Source organism: Tenrec ecaudatus, chromosome 8, assembly GCF_050624435.1.
Source record: "Tenrec ecaudatus isolate mTenEca1 chromosome 8, mTenEca1.hap1, whole genome shotgun sequence".
In the NCBI taxonomy this organism is placed as follows: Eukaryota; Metazoa; Chordata; class Mammalia; order Afrosoricida; family Tenrecidae; genus Tenrec; species Tenrec ecaudatus.
In genome coordinates, this window is record NC_134537.1 from 142,577,926 (window position 1) to 142,594,911 (window position 16,986).

Here is a 16,986-nt window from a genome sequence, read left to right on the forward strand (position 1 = left end):
GCACATGGGCACATGGGAAGTGAGTGAGCAGGTCTGCTTCCCATGGCCTGGGAGCCTTACTGGGGAGGGAGGCAAAGAGTCATCATCTTCGTCAGAGACCCTCTGTGAGCAGTCCCCCCTCTTCCACCCCAGGGGACTCAGAGATGGGCCGGGAAGAGGTGTGGAAAACCGCAGTGTGGGGAGAGGAGAGGAAGGCCCTGTGTTTACCAAACATGATCCTGACTTCAGCAGAGAGAAACCCACTTTCAGAAAGATCGTCTGCAGCTTCCCACAGTTCTTGCCGCAGTAGCTGGCGCCGCGCCTGGAGAAGAGGATCTCATGGGCCGGCACCCGCTGATACGCCACACGCTTGTCTCCCTGCAGCATCCAAATGATGACGTCGGGCAGGCTGTTCTGGGGCTGGGGAGGGGGAGGCAGGTGGTCAGGGAGCAGCAGTGGTGGCCCAGACCCCTAGCCACACCACAAACAACCCCCCCCCATTTCAGGAGACTCCTCCCTGCACGATGCCCACGTCCAGTCTGCCTCAGAGCCATGGAGGGCTGCGAGCCCCCTAAGGACAGGGCATGAGGCTGCCCTGGCTCCCAGAGGAGCCGGCATGTGGGAAGAGGGACTCCTCCCTCAGGGGGGGCAGGTGGGGAGCACTGGAGGTCTGCATTGCACCTGGGAGATGAGTGGCGCTTAAAATACCACCCCTCTTCCAGCAGCCCCTCCTCAGAAGGTGTGGCCCTCGCAGGAGACACTGCTCTGGCCTCCCTCACAGCAGGCCCTGGGGTGCTCGGCCTGTTCTGGGCCTGGGGCACTGGGCTCTGAAAAGGATGACTAATCCAGAACTGCCGTGACTTCCTCTCTAGCAGTGAGGGGAATTGTCCTGTGATGAGAAGTGGGCAAGGGCCCATCTGCTTCTGGGGTTGGCAAGCTCAGTAGGCCCAGGGATCGGGCTAGGCCTCCGACCAGGTTTCCCCACCCCCCACCCCCAGAGCTGCCACTGAGGGTTGAAGGTGGTGGGGGGGCAGTGTTCACAGCTGCCTGCAGTCAGGGCAGGGAGCAGGTTATCAGCAATATCGCCTGCAGTCTCTCCACAGGAGGTGCGGAAGCCAAGGCTTACAGAGGTGAGGTGCCAACCCGGCATCCTCTGCCTGTGGGCATGCTTTTCAACATCCTGAAGTGTGGTCTTAGAGCCAAGGCACCACCCAGACCTGCTGAAGCATAAAATCTGGGGGTGTCTCCACACCCAAAGCTGTTGTAGAAAGCCGGCCTGGGGGTTCTGATGCGGCTGCAGCGTGAAGAGATCTCTCCTGGAGGGGTCTTTGGAAGTCAGTAGCACCTGGGTGACCTTCAACCCTCTGTGGTGAGAGTTCAGGGGTGAGTCTGGAGCCAGGATCGGGGAAGGTGGCCTGTGTCCAGTGTGAGGGGATGGTGCCGTGTCAGTGTGAGGGTCGGACTGTGGGTGGGGAGAGCCTGTCTACCGGTAACTAGACGCAGGCATACAGTCCCTTGAAGAGACATTCCTGCCCACCCCCAGATGACTGCCCACTTCCCTCCCCAACTGCCTCCTCCTGAAGACCCCCTCTAGGCCTGCCTGGCACTCTTTTCCCACCCCACCCCATTCCTTGGCACCCAAAGGTAAGCTGACCTTTCCCCTACTCGCAGGGAGGCTGCCTGCTTGCCTGGGGCACTGGGGGCAGGGGGGTGGTACCGAGCCTCACAGATGCGAGGTGAGGAAAGGGTACCCTGGAAAATAACTGAAGCCCCTTCTCTGCCATGGTGTCAATCCTGACTCCGTGACCCTACAGGACAGAGGAGAACTGCCCCTGTGGCTTTCCCCGACTGTCAATGTTTAGAAGAGTAGACCCCCCTGTCTTTCTCCCAAGGACCTGGGGGTAGTCTCAAACTGCCCACCTTGCAGAGTGTGGTCCGCCCATAACCACTCCACCACCAGGGATAAGATACGGCAAAATCTAGTGTGACCGAAAGCAGCCTCCATGCCAGAGAGCAGGAAACCAGGACCCATGTGAGGCCAGCGGAGGTGCTGGTGGGCAGGAAGATGGGGCAAGAGCCCTGACGCCGGGCCCTTTGTCCCTGACAGACTTTGCCAGGCAGGGGCATATACTGAGTACCTACTGTGCACCAGGATCTATGTGGGTCCCCTAGAGCCCAGAATCTCACGGCATGCTCTCATCAATCCTATGTGGTAGCTTTTACCCTCCTCCTCCTGTTGGGCTCAGAGAAGGTTCCTGACCTGCCTGAGGTGGCCCAGCAATGATGGAGCCAGGATTGGGATCATGACCCTCCTGATCCTGAAGCAAGCGCAGAGGAAGGCAGGGGGCACTGCAAGGTGAGCTACCTCTTCTGCGAGGGCCCGGAGACGCAGGAGCCAATCCTCGGCCTGCTCCAGGGCAACGGGAAGCTCACTGTGGCCGAGCTTCAGGGCCAGGGCAGCCTCTGTGATCTGCTTCAGGTGGCGGGTGCGCAGCTGGTACAGGTACTGGTCCAGGTGGGTGGCTGAGGGCATCTGGCGGACATCACTCAGGGGCTGGCTAGAGGGCAGTCAGGTGGGTCTCGGGTAAGTGGGAGTCCCATGATCCTTGAGCCCCAGGCCATGACCACACACCCTCAACCAGACCTGTGTCCTCTGGAGTCTGCCCTGTGTGCACAGCCATCTCTGTACATGCATCTGTGTGTGTTTGTGTCTATGTGCACATGGGTGTCTCTGTGTGCGTGTGTGCATGTGTGTATGTCTGTGTGTGTGTGTGTGTGTGTGTGTGTGTGTGTGTGTGTGTGTGTGTGTTTCCCCTCATCTCTTCCAGAAAGGCTTCCCTAGACTCCTCAGCCCACAGGCCCCTGGGCCCTTACATCCCACTGCCCTGCCAGGCAAGCCTCCTCTCCCCTGCCAACTGCAAACTCTCTGAGGCCCAAGGGGTCTCGCCCTGCCCTTCCAGCCGCCTAGAGCAGAGGCCCGGGCACTGCCTGAGTTGCCGGCTGCCGAAACGAATCCATTCTGTGTGTTACACACTTTCTTCAAGAAGGAAATTTATGGACCCCTGACAAGCCACTGCAGACGCTGTGGGGAGGCCCGCAGCCAGTAATACAGATGTATCCGCCTGGGGCGGCCCCACAACACCCCTCCCAGAACTCTCTGCTCCGGGAAGCCTTAGGGAGGAGGCAGGGTACACGCAGTCCCAGAAACAGGGCCTGAACCCCAAGGAGGGGGCTGGGCTCCAACTCCAGGTTCCGAGGCAAAGAACTCTGACCCCTCATTCCAGTTGGCAGGTTCCCCACCCAGCCAAGCTTCCCGGGTCAGCAAGCAGCCAGAGCCAGGCAGGATGGGATGGGGGATGGGGTTCTTGGCTGTTCCTGATTGAGAGTTTGAGGGTGCTCCACCCCCAACGCACCCCAGCTGAGCGCTGTACTCCCAAACAGGGCATCCATCAAAGCAGCTCGGCCTGCCCTGAAGCACCCCCTCCCTCGCCCCCCACCCTCACGCTCCCCTCCCCGCAGCGTCTGGACTCCCGGCTCCCGGCTGATTTATTTTTCTGCCAATTTCCCCGAGCTATGCAGAACCAATTACCGCCGGAGCGCAGCGGCTCCGCCGCCGCAGCCACCGCTCCGCAGGCCCCCGCTGCACTACATTTTTCCTGTTATTTTTTTTAATTGAATTTTTAGGGTGGGGGTGCGCTCCGCAGCCTCCATCTCGGGGAAACGTAAGCCCCGGGGCCTGTCTCAGGTCACGTACTGCACACCCCGTGGTAATATAATATTTACTGCCCCGCGGGCGCGCGGGGCTGCCCCGGGCACACGGCACACACACACGCGGCGGGCAGCAGAGGGACAGGCGTGCGCACGCGGGCCCAGGGGCCTGCCAGGCCAGCCCCGGGACAGGGACCTGGCCCCGGCCCCGAGAGTGGGGGCAGGCGGGGTCTGCAGTGGGGCTCGGAGAGCGAGTGGAGCCAGCGGTGATTTATGCTCCGCGCCTGGGCCGGAGTTGGGCGGGTCTGCCGTGTGTGCACCGCCAAAGGGAGATTTTCAGAGAGGCCAGGAGCCCCGCCGAGGCTCCCCCAGAACAGCCACCAACAAGATGCCTGGCCCATTCCTGCCCGGGCCGGGGCCTGCCAGGGTCACAGGGGAGGAAGAGAAGGGGAGAAGGAGAAATGAGGCAGGGGTCCTTTGGTGGCTCACCAACCCCAAACGCAGGGCTGGCAGGCGCCGGGCTGATCCAGAATTCACAGGCTGGACCAGGGCTGGCTGGGTCCCAGCACCCCCTTTCTCGGCCAGCTGCCCCTGAGGCCAACAGACTGAACTGTCTGTCTGGTGGGTCCGGAGAGGCAGAGGCTTCCAGCCCTGCCCTGGGGAGCCACAGACACAGGAATCAAAACAAAGACCAACGTCCAGTGACCCTGCAGGGCAGGGTGGCACTGCAGGGCAGGGTGGCACTGCAGGGCAGGGTGCACTCTTGAAGGGAGCAAGGCCCAGAGGAGGGCTGGCCAAGCGTCCAGGTGGATGGAGCCACCCAGAGGTAAAGCAGGGTGGAGAGGGTGATCAGGGCAGTTATGGGGCCCGGGGGAGGTGGACAGTGCAGGTCTGGGAGACTGAGTCCCGGCCAGAAGCTGGACCTGGCCCTGAGACAGTAGGAGCTGCTTTGAGGCAGAGGGGGCAGCAGGCCAGGGACAGTCCCACCGGGGTCGTAAGAAAATGGCAAGAAAGGCATCAGGTGTTGGAGCCAAGGGAGTGGCAGACCCAGCAGGGCTAGGGAGGATCGAGGAGGGGGCCAGAGGATGGCCAGAGCCAGCCCCAGTCTCCAGCATGGTCATTAGGGGTGATGGATTCCAGAGAAAAAACAATGGGCAGGGGCAAGGGTAGCCCCATCCTCATCATGGGGACATAGCAGCCCCCCCGCCCCGTCCCCTGGGCACTGTGGTGAGTGCCGGTCTTGGATGGAGGGGGCCCCCAGCATAAGCAAGAGAAGGCCCCAAGCATTGTTGATCGGGGTGTGAGCAGAGGCTGGCTGGAGGAAGAGGTGAAGGTTTGGAGTGAGGTGGGGGGGGCCGCTGAGCGTGGGCTTCATGGGCTGGCTCAGGGTCGCCCCAGGTTAGCAGATCTCCTCCACATCCGAGTGGGAAATGGAGGAGACCCTGACCTCCTGCTGAAGCCCCAAGGCTGCTGGTGGTCTTAGATCCGTGGTTCCCAACCTTCCTAATGCCGCGACCCTTTAACACAGTTCCTCATGGTGTGGTGACCCACCCCCCAACCATAAAATTATTTTGTTGCTACTTCATCACTGTCATTTTGCTACTATTGTGAATCAGACAACCCCTGTGAAAGGGTCATTCGCCCCCCCAAGAGGGGTCCCGACCCACAGGTTGAGAACTGCTCTTAGACGATGCCTGATGCCTGGAACCTGGCCCCTCAGAAGCCCAGCCACACACACACACTCCCCAAGTTCGTCCCCTGAGACCAGTGCCCCCAGGAGATCCTGCCCCACCCCAGAAGAGGGACTCCGGGGTCAATCTTTGACAGAAGAATTTTACCAGAAGGATCAAGGAGGGCCTCTCAGGACATGGGTACTACCAGCCTGCAAAACTGCCGGAGCCTCCGGCCCGCCCAGCTCCCACAGCTCAGGCAGGAGACCTGCAGGGTTTCAGCAGCACACAGCATCCTGAGGCCACTGCAGGACAGGTGGGCAGACGGGAGAGGGGGAGGCAGCACCATGCCTGGCGAGCTTACCCCAGGGCTGTGGGCCTTCCCTGTGGCCCCCCGTGCCCACTCGTGTGTGTCCCCCAGCCCCACTGTCCTCAGACCTGCAGACCCACAGCACTTGGCACTCCGCATCGCCAGGCCTGGACTCCTCCTTGCCCCACCCGCCCACCCAGTCTCTGCCTCCACCCGGGGTCCTCAGAGGATGGATGGTGGGCCCAGCACTCTGGACCTGCCTGTGGCCTGGGCCCACGTCTCCACCACCAAGTGCTGTCCATTATAGAGCAATACAGGAAGGGGTGCTGTGTGAATCTGGGCGTGTTCACGACCCTCTCTGTGCTTTGGGGTGCCTCCACTGTATAACAGGGGCCCTTCTTGTTCTGGGGAGAAAGATGGGGCTTTCCACTCCCAGAGAGAGTCACAGCCTTGGGAGGCCACAGGGGCAGCCCTACTCGGCCCTGTGCGGTTGTTGTGAGTTGGCATGGACTTGACAGCAGTGGTTTCTAGCTCTCCCCTGCTGAGAGTCACAGGAACATCACATTTGTGGATACACCCAAAGCCTTAGGCAGTGCTGACGGAGAGCTGCCATGACTCCGATCCTCCCTACAGAATCCAGGCCGCCTCTGCTGCCCTCGGTCACCCACCCTCCCACAGACTCCATCCCAACTGGTCCATCTCCTAGCATGCCCCACCTCCACCAGCACCCCCCACCTACCCCTGTCATTCATACCAAGGAGGACTCAGCGCAGCCCTGACACCTGCCCTGAGCAGCTTTGCCTCCCTCTGCCAACCCCCTGTAGCCAGCAGGGAGGGAGGCCTCTTATTCGCCCCACAGAGTGACCCTTCAGGAGCCCCCTCCTCTAGGAAGCACCTCTGGATTCAGTCTGCTGGGAGGACCCATGGCTGCTCTGCGTCCCTACAGCCTTGGCCCTGGCCCCGACACATTCTACTTCCTTCACCCACGTTGGTGTCTGTTACCCCTGGAGGTTAGAAGAGGCAGTCTCGTGCTCTGGGCACCCAGGGCACCGGGGACTGGGTGCTGGCTGTTTTAGGACCCCACCACTGGGAGGGGAGGGGGAGGTAGTCGTTGGAGTAATGGTATCTGGTGAAGATACCTTCTCCAGCTGGAGGGAGAACCAGAAGGGGAACAGCTGCAGTTGGGACGGGACGCCAGGGCTTGCAGGGGTGCAGAAAAAACTCCTGCATCTGTTCACACTTACCCCGCAAGGGCAGAGAGGCAGCTATGTACCATTAAGTCCACCCAACAGCCGCCAACATTGAGATCGGGGGAAGTAAAGTTGCCTGAACCTGCAAAGTCGGTTACAGGGCCTAGAAGGTACGTCTCCTGCCATCTCTTCTTCTTCATAGTGGGACCCCCTTACTGCTGTACCCCCAGGTGTCCTCGAAAACAGCACCAATGAAAAGCCAAACTCACTGCCATCAAGTCGACGCTGACTCACAGGCACCAGACAGGGCAGGGCAGAACTGCGCCTGCAGGTCTCCGAGACAGGGATTCTCGATGCTGGGCAGTCGAAAGCCCCGCTCTTCTCCCGCGGAGTGGCTAGTGGTTTTGAACTGCTGAGGCAAGCAGCCCAACGTGTAGCCACCATACCACCCGGGCTCCCAGAGTTGCCGTTTTTATGAAATGCTCTCTGAGGGCCAGGTGAGATGCACTGGGCTGCTAACCACAAGGTGGGTGGTTCAAACCCACCAACCACTCCCTGGGAAGAAGATGAGGCTGCCTGCTCCGATAAGCCCTGTAGAGCATCCCTATGAGTCAGAACTGACTCTGTGGCCATGAGTTCCCAGGGCTGGGTACCCTCACCACATGACAGGTATGAGGCTGTGCTCTGTGATGCCAGGCTAACAGTGAGAAACAGGCTCAGAGTTGTTCAGGGGCCAGCCCCAAACCACCTGGTGGGGGAGGAGGCACTGAGAAGCTCCCCACCCCCCAGTCCTCCAAGCTTCCCCCTCCAGAGGCCCTTTTTCCAGGGGCTGATAATCAGGTCACCAGAAAGGGAAACAGAAACCAAGACCCCCACTAGGCCTTGGGAGAAGGAGGGGGCCACCCCCTCGCCCTAGCCTCTCCCAGCTATTCCATCAGGAAAGCAGGGCTCAGGATTGGAGGCACAAAGCTTGCCATTCAGGTAAGCGGCCACCCGGCCCACAGCTGCTGCGGCTGCAGGGAGATTTACGACCTGCTCTGAATGTCACCTTTTCAACTCCCCACACTGCCTCCACCACCTTCGGACTCAGCCTGGGCTGGACTGCTGGCCGAGGGTGGCTGCAGGCACGCCATCGCTGGGCACCACACCTCAGTGCTCCCCCAGACTGCAGCCCATGGAGGGGCCAGGTACCCCCTACCTGCAGTCAGCAATGAGCTCATCCACCAGCTGAGTCACCAGGGAGTCCAGGTCCTCGCTGGAGCACTGTGCCTTCAGGGCCAGATGGACCTGCTCCAGACCGGCTTCCTATGAGACAGGCCAAGGGGGCAGGTCACACTTGGGCCTCAGCCTGACCCCCTGAGTCAGAGAGGAGTCAACAGGGCACACCAACTAGGCAAAACCCAGATCTGCCCTGGTTCCATAACCTTCCAGGGCTGTTCACATCCGGACACTTCCACACCCTGAAGCTGAGAGTCCCAGGTCCCTCAGGGTCACAGGGAGCTTCAGACTGGGAACAAGTAACTCCAAGAGGAGCTGCCTTCCCCCAGCTCCTCAAAGGCCGGCTTCCAGACAGGTAAGTCTGAGACACACACACACACACACACACACACACAGAGGTAAGGGAGCTAATTCTGTCTCCTCACTTGGAATGCTCTCTTTTGCCCAGACCTCACCACCTGCCTGTGCCCGCCCGATCCAGTCACTCTTTCTCCAGGGCCACTTAAGTGACTGCCACCCCCAGGCAGCTCCTTCTCCACAGCACCACAGCCCCGGGCACAGAGGGCTATGCCTAGCCTCCCCTCTGCAGCATGTCTGTCCACATCCAACTCCACGGGCCTCCTGCTGAGCAGGGCCCATGGCTGTCTCTCAGCCCCCACACCCCTCCCACCCATCAGCCTCCCTGAGCTGGGGACAGGCCCCAGAAGCGGAAAGCGCAGCCCCTGCTCCCGAGGACCCTGGAGCCAGGCTGTGAGAGGAAGACCCAGGCAGAGAGCTTTGCGACATCAGCTCCCTAATGCTCCCCATCTTGCCTTCTCCTGGTCTCTCATGGGAGGTGTGGGGCCACCAGCGCGCTCCACCTGGGCCTGGGTCCCCTCCCACCTCTCCTGTTAACCATGGTCATCCTCTCTGGCTACAAACACCTCTCTTCACTGCCCTCCCACTGCTTCAAACCCGCCCCGGTTTCCCAATAGCCAGGCCTCTCCCACCGCTCTCTCCTTCACTCAGCTGACCCCCAAAACCATGCTTCTGGGGGTCCTCACCCAGGGGGAGCGTCAAAGGCACCTGATGGATGAATGAACAGCTCTGGGCTCTGCCTGGCTCCCTCACTCCCTGTGCTGTACCCCAAGTCAAACAAGTCGGCTGCTCTTTTCCCAGGACCCAGCACTACAGGCCTGGCCGGGCTCGGACACACGGACGTCCGATGCGGAGCGCCCAGGGCTGTGTGCACCAGCAGGTGGGTTTGTTTGAAAGCACCGGCCGCCCGCCCGCCCGGCCACCCATGGGTGGGGGTGCCTGCTGGGTCACTGCAGCTGTGAACTCACCAGGTGGTCGGCGATCCTGAGCAGCCAGTTCTGCGTGTCCACCCTGTGGCTGATGTCCTCCCAGTAGGACGAGAGCACCACCACGGGCTTTACGTTACCCCAGGGTAAATAGTAGTAGTGGCAGCCTGGCGGGGGGGCGGGGGACAGGGTCTTGAGTGCGGGGCCAGGAGCGCAGGGGTGGGTGGGGTAAGGCTGCACGGCTTCTAGACACCCTGGGGCTGCAAGGGAGACAGGCTGCCCTCCCCCTCCCAAGAACTCCCCGTGGACACATGGCAGACGCTGCCCCCCCCACCACCACCCGTGCCTGTGTTCCCTTTCTGCACTGAACAGACAGCTGCTGTAGTCCAGGCTCCTCAACCCTGGTGGCCCAATGGTTGACACACCGGAGGCTGCTAACTACCAGGTCTGCAGTTCAAAACTCCCTGCGGCTCCACGAGGGGGACGGGCTCCCTATCCTGGCTACGGAGGTGAATGAATGGCCTCGGAACGGAAGAAGCCCTGGAGCACACGTGGGCGTTCTCCCCTGTCCTGCAGGGTCACAGTAAGTCGCCATCAACTCCCCAGGGCAGTGAGTTTTCAAACAGAGTTGCTGGGACGACCTTGGGAATCCAAGTACAAGTTCCCCAACCCCCAAGGCCAAACTCCACAGATGCCACGTCATCATGGAACTAAGTCAATCCCCTCGCTGACCTCGGCCATTTCTGGGGCACAATCTGTGGGTGCTGGGACGGGGACGAGGGGTCAGGGGTGGGAGGAAGGTGGCACAAGGAAACAGGATGGGGCATCCTGAGCAAGTCTGCCAGTGGGGCCAGGACTTGGGGCTCATATTCTGCCCAATGTTGGGGACCCCGTGGTGGCTGGCAGCGGCGCCCAGCCCCTGGGCTCACCGTCGAAGACAGCCCGGCTGTACTGGGTGGTGGAGACCAGCGGCAAGCAGGTGGCATCGAACTTGTTCCCGTAGTTCCCGATGCTGACCTCGAACTGGACGGCAGCATCCACATCCTGCAGCATGGAAGCCGAGTAGAAGGCCGCGAACAAGGAGTACTTGCGTCTCCGGAGGTACTTCTGAGAACAGAGGGTGGGCACAGGGTGACGAAGGGACACAGGTGGACACCCAGCAACTCCTGGCCCTGACCAGCACCCAGTGACTCCACCAGACAGGCGACGGCCAACGGTCCAAAAAGAAGCATCGTCTAGATCTGGTCCCTGGCCAAGCAAATCCCGCTCCTCCAGGTCTGTGCGTGTTTGGAAACACTTCCCTCCTACGATCTGCTCCTCCAGGCCCACTCCGCTCCAAAATCCAAACCAGGGCCAGGCCACTGCTGCGCCAGTCCTCAGGGCACTCTGGGCCTCCGCTTAGTTCAGAAGGGGCCTAAAGCTCCAGCTCACCATCCCAGGGCACACACACACCCTGCCACCCAGGGTCCTCCACACTGGTCAGCACTGCCCTCCACAGGCTGCCCACAGCCGTCTGTGTGACTTCATCCCACTGTCCCCAATGGGCATCGGGCATAAAGCTGGGGACACAGCAGGCAGCCAGCAAGCAGCCTTCCCCTGAATAAGGGGGATTTGAAGACTCTCCCCACGGAAGGCAGAGAGGAAGAGGGGTGGGCCCCTAGTCGCCGAGGCAAACCCTTACTGAGTGCTCACGGCACAGCTGAGTCTCACCGTCCTGAGGAACTGGGCCTCATTCTCGGCCCGCTTCACTGCCGGTGCCGAAGGAGAAAGGCCTGGCACTCTGAGACAGAATCGGCAACAGTCTTTGGCTTAGGGGCGGGAGGCTGACAAGTGCATCCCCGACCCAGCCCCAACAGACTGCAGAGCCTGCAGGTTTAAACCCCTGTGCTGGCTCCACACGGGGTCCCAGCCCCGCCCCCCACCCCTGGGATGCAGCGAAACCTCCTGGCCTGTAAAATGGAGTCCAAGGCCAGGATGCTGTGGGCACTGAGTGTCCTCTGTGAGCTCTAACTGCCTCTGAGTGCCCCCGACTCACAGTTGCCCTACACGTCAGCAGCTCTCACCCCACTGGGTTCTCCATGGCTGGTTTTTTGGGGGAAAGAGGGTCAGCAGGTCTTGCTTTGGGTGGGCTCAAATCCCCAACCTGTCCATTAGCCACCAAGCTCTAACGGCTTGAGCTACGCAGGAACTCCTTGCCAAGCATGTGGTGAGAGAGCTGACCAGATGATGGCTATTCAGACTATGACATGGCGCCTTACTGTGCATCGAGCTCGATACTTCTAAAATGCTTTCATTTATCTTCTTTGGGGAGGCAGAGAGTATGGGCCGGCTCCAGTCTGCCTGCCCACAGAGGCGCCCTTACCTCCACCCGGAGGATGTCGTCTGCAGGGAGGTCCTCCACCTTCTGCTCACTGTGCTCCACCAACTTGGTCTCCAGGGAGATCAGAAGTCGCCCACGGTAGGCCACCCCTTCACCCTGAGAGGAGAGATCTGATCATCAGGCGCAGGAGAGTGGAGGAGTAAACCCGGCGGGGAGAGGGCGGGACGAGGGAAGGGTTACCCACTCACCTCCCAGGCTCCCAGGAAGTCCCCAACACTCTGCAGATGGTGGAACCAGGGCCCAGAGAGTGAGAGCTCAAGGGACACTCCTAGGCCACACAGATGGTCCACAGAAGGAAGAGGCAGCCTGGCCCATGTGGGGCTCGGAGGAGGAGGTCTCGGGAGGCTGCTGCCTAGCCTGGAGTCCACACTGGACCCAGGCTGGGCAAGAAGACCCCATATACAGGCCTGGGGACTAGAAGGGTCTGGGGCCTAGGGTCTGGTTTCTGCCCCTTACCTGTGCCATGTTTGGCTCAGGCTGGCTCACCTTGCCCATGTTGAGCTCCACGTAGGGGTCTGGGAAGCCCGTGAACTCCCTGGGGCTGCCGTAGAGGTTGACGTAGCAGGGCCCAAATGTGGGGAGGAAGCCCAGGTGGTCGTCCACTGGGAGACACAGGCAGGGATCAGAAGGCCGGCCCAGAGAAGCCCACCACCTCAAGCCTGCACCTTCCCTGGCCCTCTGTTCCCCGCACAGGCACAGATGCAGCCCCCAGGGAACATGGGAAAAGGAAAGAACCAGTGACGGCCACCCTCATCGCTGCCCATGAGGCCCTGCAGTCCACCTGGGCTGAGATGTACGGGCTTTGGGGACTCTCCTAGTCCCGGCTCACACAGGCAGAACCCGAGGCTCAGAGATGAACAGAAACCCATGGGTCAGTGGTTCTCAACCTTCCTCGTGCCGTGACCGTTTCACACAGTTCCTCTTGTGGTGACCCCCAACCATAACAATATTTTTGTTGCTACCTCATCACTGTCATTTTGCTACTGTGTCGCATTGGGTGACCCCTGTAAAAGGGTCGTTCGACCCCCAAAGGGGTTGTGGCCCACGGGTTGAGAACCGCTGCCATGGGGAGAGTGGCAGGTCCCAACGCCATCTCGCCTAGAAACCTCCGTACTCATCGCCACACAAAGCTAGGGCCCGGGCCCCCCATTTCCTGTCCCTCCACACCCCTCCATCCTGCACCTGCAAGGCCAGGAGCCATGAAGAAGACTCACCGAGGCCATCTCCCAGGGGCTCAGGGGGAGGACCTGCGTACCCACAGGTAAGCTAGGTGTCCTTCCCCAGGGGGCAGCCCCCAGGCAACGCCCCTCCCCACAGCCCTGCCCCAGCCCTGCACAGTGGAGACAGAGGGACAATGGCCCTCAGCAGTCCTAGCCCCGGCCCCCTGATGACCTGCAGACCCCTCTCACAGGCGTGGAAACCCTGTCCCCCCCCTCTGCCAAGACCCCCTGGCATGCTTTTCCTGCCCAGCTGAGCTCCCCGTGACAGCATGCAGGAGCCCCAGAAGGAGGCCAGGGTTCCCTTGGACAGCAAGGGAGAAGAGGGTGTTTCCAGCATGTCAAGGTGGGGTGGGGGCAGAGAGATGGGGAGACCGGAGGGAAGGGGTGCCACGCTACACAGGATAAATGACCTCTGAAGGATGTCCTTGAGCCAGATGTGGGGGCCCTACCCCTGCTGAGGCCTGGGGGGCAGATGGGAACAGGCTTGGAGCAGCCCCTGAGAAATGTGCTATGACACCTCCAACCCCCAGGAAGAAGCTAGGGCCCCATCACCAGAGCCCCGTGTTCCCAGCACAGAGAGGGGCCAGGACAGGGGGCGGGAATGGCGACATGGCTGAGGAGACCCTGCCATGACTCCTAGCCAACTCCACTGTGGTCTGTTATCATGGGAGTCAGTTTTCCTTCCCCCTGACCTCCTCCAGGTCACCTGCCCAGCCCTCTCCCCGCACCCCATCCCCACACCTGCCCACCCTTCCCTGTGGACGAGCGGGATCATCTGGCTGAGCAATAACTGCCCTTGCAGTCTACAGAGCGAGGTACACATGCAACTGAGGTCCACAGGTAGCAGCCAGAGGAACACGCGTGGACTGTGGGGAGGGGGCTCCCCATCCTGGCTCAGGAGATGACAAAATCCCCACAACAGAAACCCCAGGCCCACCCCCGCCAGCCCCCAGAAGAAGACAACGTACGGTCGGTGACTTGAGGAGGCTTGACCACACCTGGAGGGTCATCTGAAGCGTAAAGAGATGGAAAGGGGGTTAGGGTGGGCAGCGAGGAGGCGTGTGGTTAGTAGACGGATGGATGAAAACAGATGTGGCCCGGCGAGACCCCGTCCCAGCCCAGCTGTGAACTGAACCAAACCAAGTCGTCCCAGGCTGGATGGCACACCCCAAGTCAGACCCAGCCCTCCCCACCCTGGGGAGCCCCCATCTCTCCCACCACCTGTGCCTTGGGAGCATCAATGTGGTGTTTGTGGGCCCCCGAGTCAACTGGATCCATTGAATGGGGTGACAACCCACACTGTGCTTTTCCATGTTGTTGTCACATACGTGAGGGAAACCGAGGGCAGGCTCAGGCAAAGGCTCAGAGGACGCCGACGGCCCAGCTAGACAGGGAGCCCCCCCCTCCCCGTCCCACCCCCCACCCCAGCACTAGGACTCAGAAGGTTTACACTGGAGACCAAAGGGCCCTGAAAGATGCTGTTTCAAGGAACAACATCTCCATCTAGTGGCGACATTCAGTACTGCTAGGGGAGGCAGCGCAATGCATTTTCACAACAGCAAACCTGGATTCTGGCTTCTGGCACCTGCCACCTTCAGTGGTCAGGGCCAGACCGTGCCCATGAGCATGGTCTGCATGCTTAGCTGTGCCTCCAAATGCTAGTCAGGGAGTCTAGAAATAAGAGAAGCCAGGACAGAGACCCTGGACATAGCACCCTCCCTGCTAGAATGGTGCAAGACACCCCCAAGGAGGGGAGCTTCGCCCTGTTCTTTTCCTTGGCTGCTCCAGTCCCTGCCTCTTCCTGTCTCAGAGCTTCTCTCTCGCTCCTTCTCCAACCAGCCAGCCTGGAGTCCTTGACACGCTGGGGGCGGGGGGCCAAGATCACTGCTTCCTTGTCTTTACCTCCAATACTGTGGGTCTCCTCCCAGGAGAAGGAGTCCTGCTGGCACAGCGGGCCACGCACTGAGGTGCTAGCCACCAGGTTGGTGGTTTGGATCCAGCAGTCACTCAGAGACAGAGAATGGGCTGTCTGCTCCCAGAGAGAGTTACAGTCTTGGGAACCCCAAGAGGCAGTTCTGCCCTGTCCTGCAAGGTCGCTAGGAGTCAGCATCAACTCGATGGCAGTGAGTTCTTCCTCCCAGGAGACAACCTTGACTGCTTTCCCAAAGCTCCATGATTGTCATGAGCTGAGAGTTAAGTACAACATTGTGAAGAAAGAACTAGCCGAGACAGAGAGGGGGTGGGGGGAGGAGGAGGAGGAGACATGTGGCTGAAGAAGCAAAGGCAGAAGGCAGCAAGGCAGGCGAAACCCAGGTGCAGATTGTGTCTGAGGCCCTGGGACCCACCCCCTCAGGAATGCTGGCTGGCAGAAACTGGGGAATGCAGAAACCATCGTTCATGGCCATTTTCATATCCACAGGAGTAGGTTCTCATCAGTGGGGGAGCCAGGCCACTGGCCATGGGGGAGTGTTCGGGGGCAGCAGCAGGACAGGTGGGGCAGGCTCCAGGAAGGACACAGATTCCATGGTAAGCTCCTTCCAAATGATTACAAACAGGGCTGGCCAGTTATCTCAGGCTAATGAGACCAAGGTCACTGGCCTGACCTGCATTGTGCTTCTTGGGAAGCCTCATTCCACATCCCACCCACAGGCTGGCCCCAAGGCTGGTGGCAGACAGAGCCCCAGTCCAGTGGCCATCTGACCAACACAGGCCTGTAGGGGCCACAAAGCCCTGAGGGAGGCCCAGGAGCAGGCTGGTCCCCAGCCACAGACCCAGCACACCCTTTTCCTATATTCCATAATTCCTTCAGCAAACCTAGCCAGGCACAGTGCTGGCCCTGGGCTGCCAGCACCGCTGCCCCTGTACACTGCTGGGCCCCAGTGTTGGGCTGGGCCTCGCCCCGGTGTCTGCAAACAGTCAGAGGGTCCGGGGCAGAGCAGCATTCTGCCCCGGCACATGCTGGTGAGCTCCCCTCAGCTGTTCCTGAACAAGGGATCACAGCCGAACATTCCCACTGCTCTGGCCTGAGCAGCCACGGCTGACTCACCTGGGGAGGCTGAAGGAGACCCGGAGCAGGCGCCCCAGCCTGTGCACCACCCACCAGCCCACTCCGTGCAGCTGAGTTCCCCGTGACCTGAGCGCCATCTAGCGGGCCAACCGGGCTCCTTCTGCATGTCCCCTGAAGCTGTGCACACAGACGCAGCAAAAGGCCCCCCAGAAGCACTGGGTAGGGGGCTCACGTCCGGCAGAAGGACTTATAGAAGGAAAGCCCGCCGTCTGGAGCATCTTAAAGAGCAGTTCTCCCCTGCTGCACGGCGTCCGTACAGCCTGGGGTCACGTTGCAGGCCACAGTTTCACCAGGCGACACAAAGTGCCCAGCAATGCAGGCTGGTGGTGGCCAGGGGACTCGGACCCTGGAGCCTGGGCAGCGTCAACCCTCTCCGTCAGGTGGGTAATGACTGCGGCAGCTGTAACCCCGTGAAACTGTCAGGAAACAGGCAGGTCTGCACCTCCACAGGGACTGGCCCCTGCCGCAGGAGCTCTGGCTGGGCAGGGCACGGCCACACTGGCTCGGCACAGCCGTCTGTTCCACCTGCGTCTCGGGCTCGGTGGTGCTACTGGCAGCTGCTGACGCCTAGCCGCGTGACTCATAGTGGCCCTGTGGAAAACAGGACCCTGTCAGGTCCTGGGCCATCCTTCCAGTTGTCCTGCCGTCTGAGCCCACATAGGCAGCTGCAGTGTCAGCCCAGCTAGTCAGAGGTCTTCCTCTTCTATGCTGCGTCTCTCCTTTGCCAAGCTGGCTGAACGTCTTCTAAGGCAGCGTTTGCTCCTTCTTTAGGTAGGCCGGGTGCTTTCTGACATTCTCCACTGGCACCAACATGCAAATGCATTAATTCTTCAGTCTTCCTTATTCCATGCCCAGTTTCCACAAGCGGATGAGTGCTTCGTGAGGGGCCTGCCTTCTGGGGCTGGCAGCTCCCGGGTCAGGAAAGGAGACGCAAGGTCAGACCAAGGGGAGCCCTGCCCTC

At 60.7% G+C, this 16,986-nt stretch overlaps 1 protein-coding gene across 21 annotated transcripts in view; it reads right to left on the reverse strand.

Annotated features, from left to right (window-relative positions):
- The window catches only part of DYSF (dysferlin), a 213,819-nt gene that overhangs the window by 115,212 nt on the left and 81,621 nt on the right, over positions 1 to 16,986 (reverse strand). For 12 of the 21 annotated variants that reach the window (XM_075556961.1, XM_075556969.1, XM_075556971.1 and 9 more), the window contains 8 exons: positions 13,927 to 13,968; positions 12,225 to 12,340; positions 11,721 to 11,834; positions 10,288 to 10,465; positions 9,401 to 9,525; positions 8,056 to 8,162; positions 2,345 to 2,537; positions 244 to 399 (listed from right to left, as the gene is read on the reverse strand). In XM_075556961.1, coding sequence (XP_075413076.1) covers positions 244 to 399; positions 2,345 to 2,537; positions 8,056 to 8,162; positions 9,401 to 9,525; positions 10,288 to 10,465; positions 11,721 to 11,834; positions 12,225 to 12,340; positions 13,927 to 13,968 — 1,031 coding nt within the window. The remainder of the gene's footprint in view (positions 1 to 243; positions 400 to 2,344; positions 2,538 to 8,055; positions 8,163 to 9,400; positions 9,526 to 10,287; positions 10,466 to 11,720; positions 11,835 to 12,224; positions 12,341 to 13,926; positions 13,969 to 16,986) is intronic. The other 9 variants (XM_075556967.1, XM_075556977.1, XM_075556979.1 and 6 more) reach the window with 1 other exon arrangement.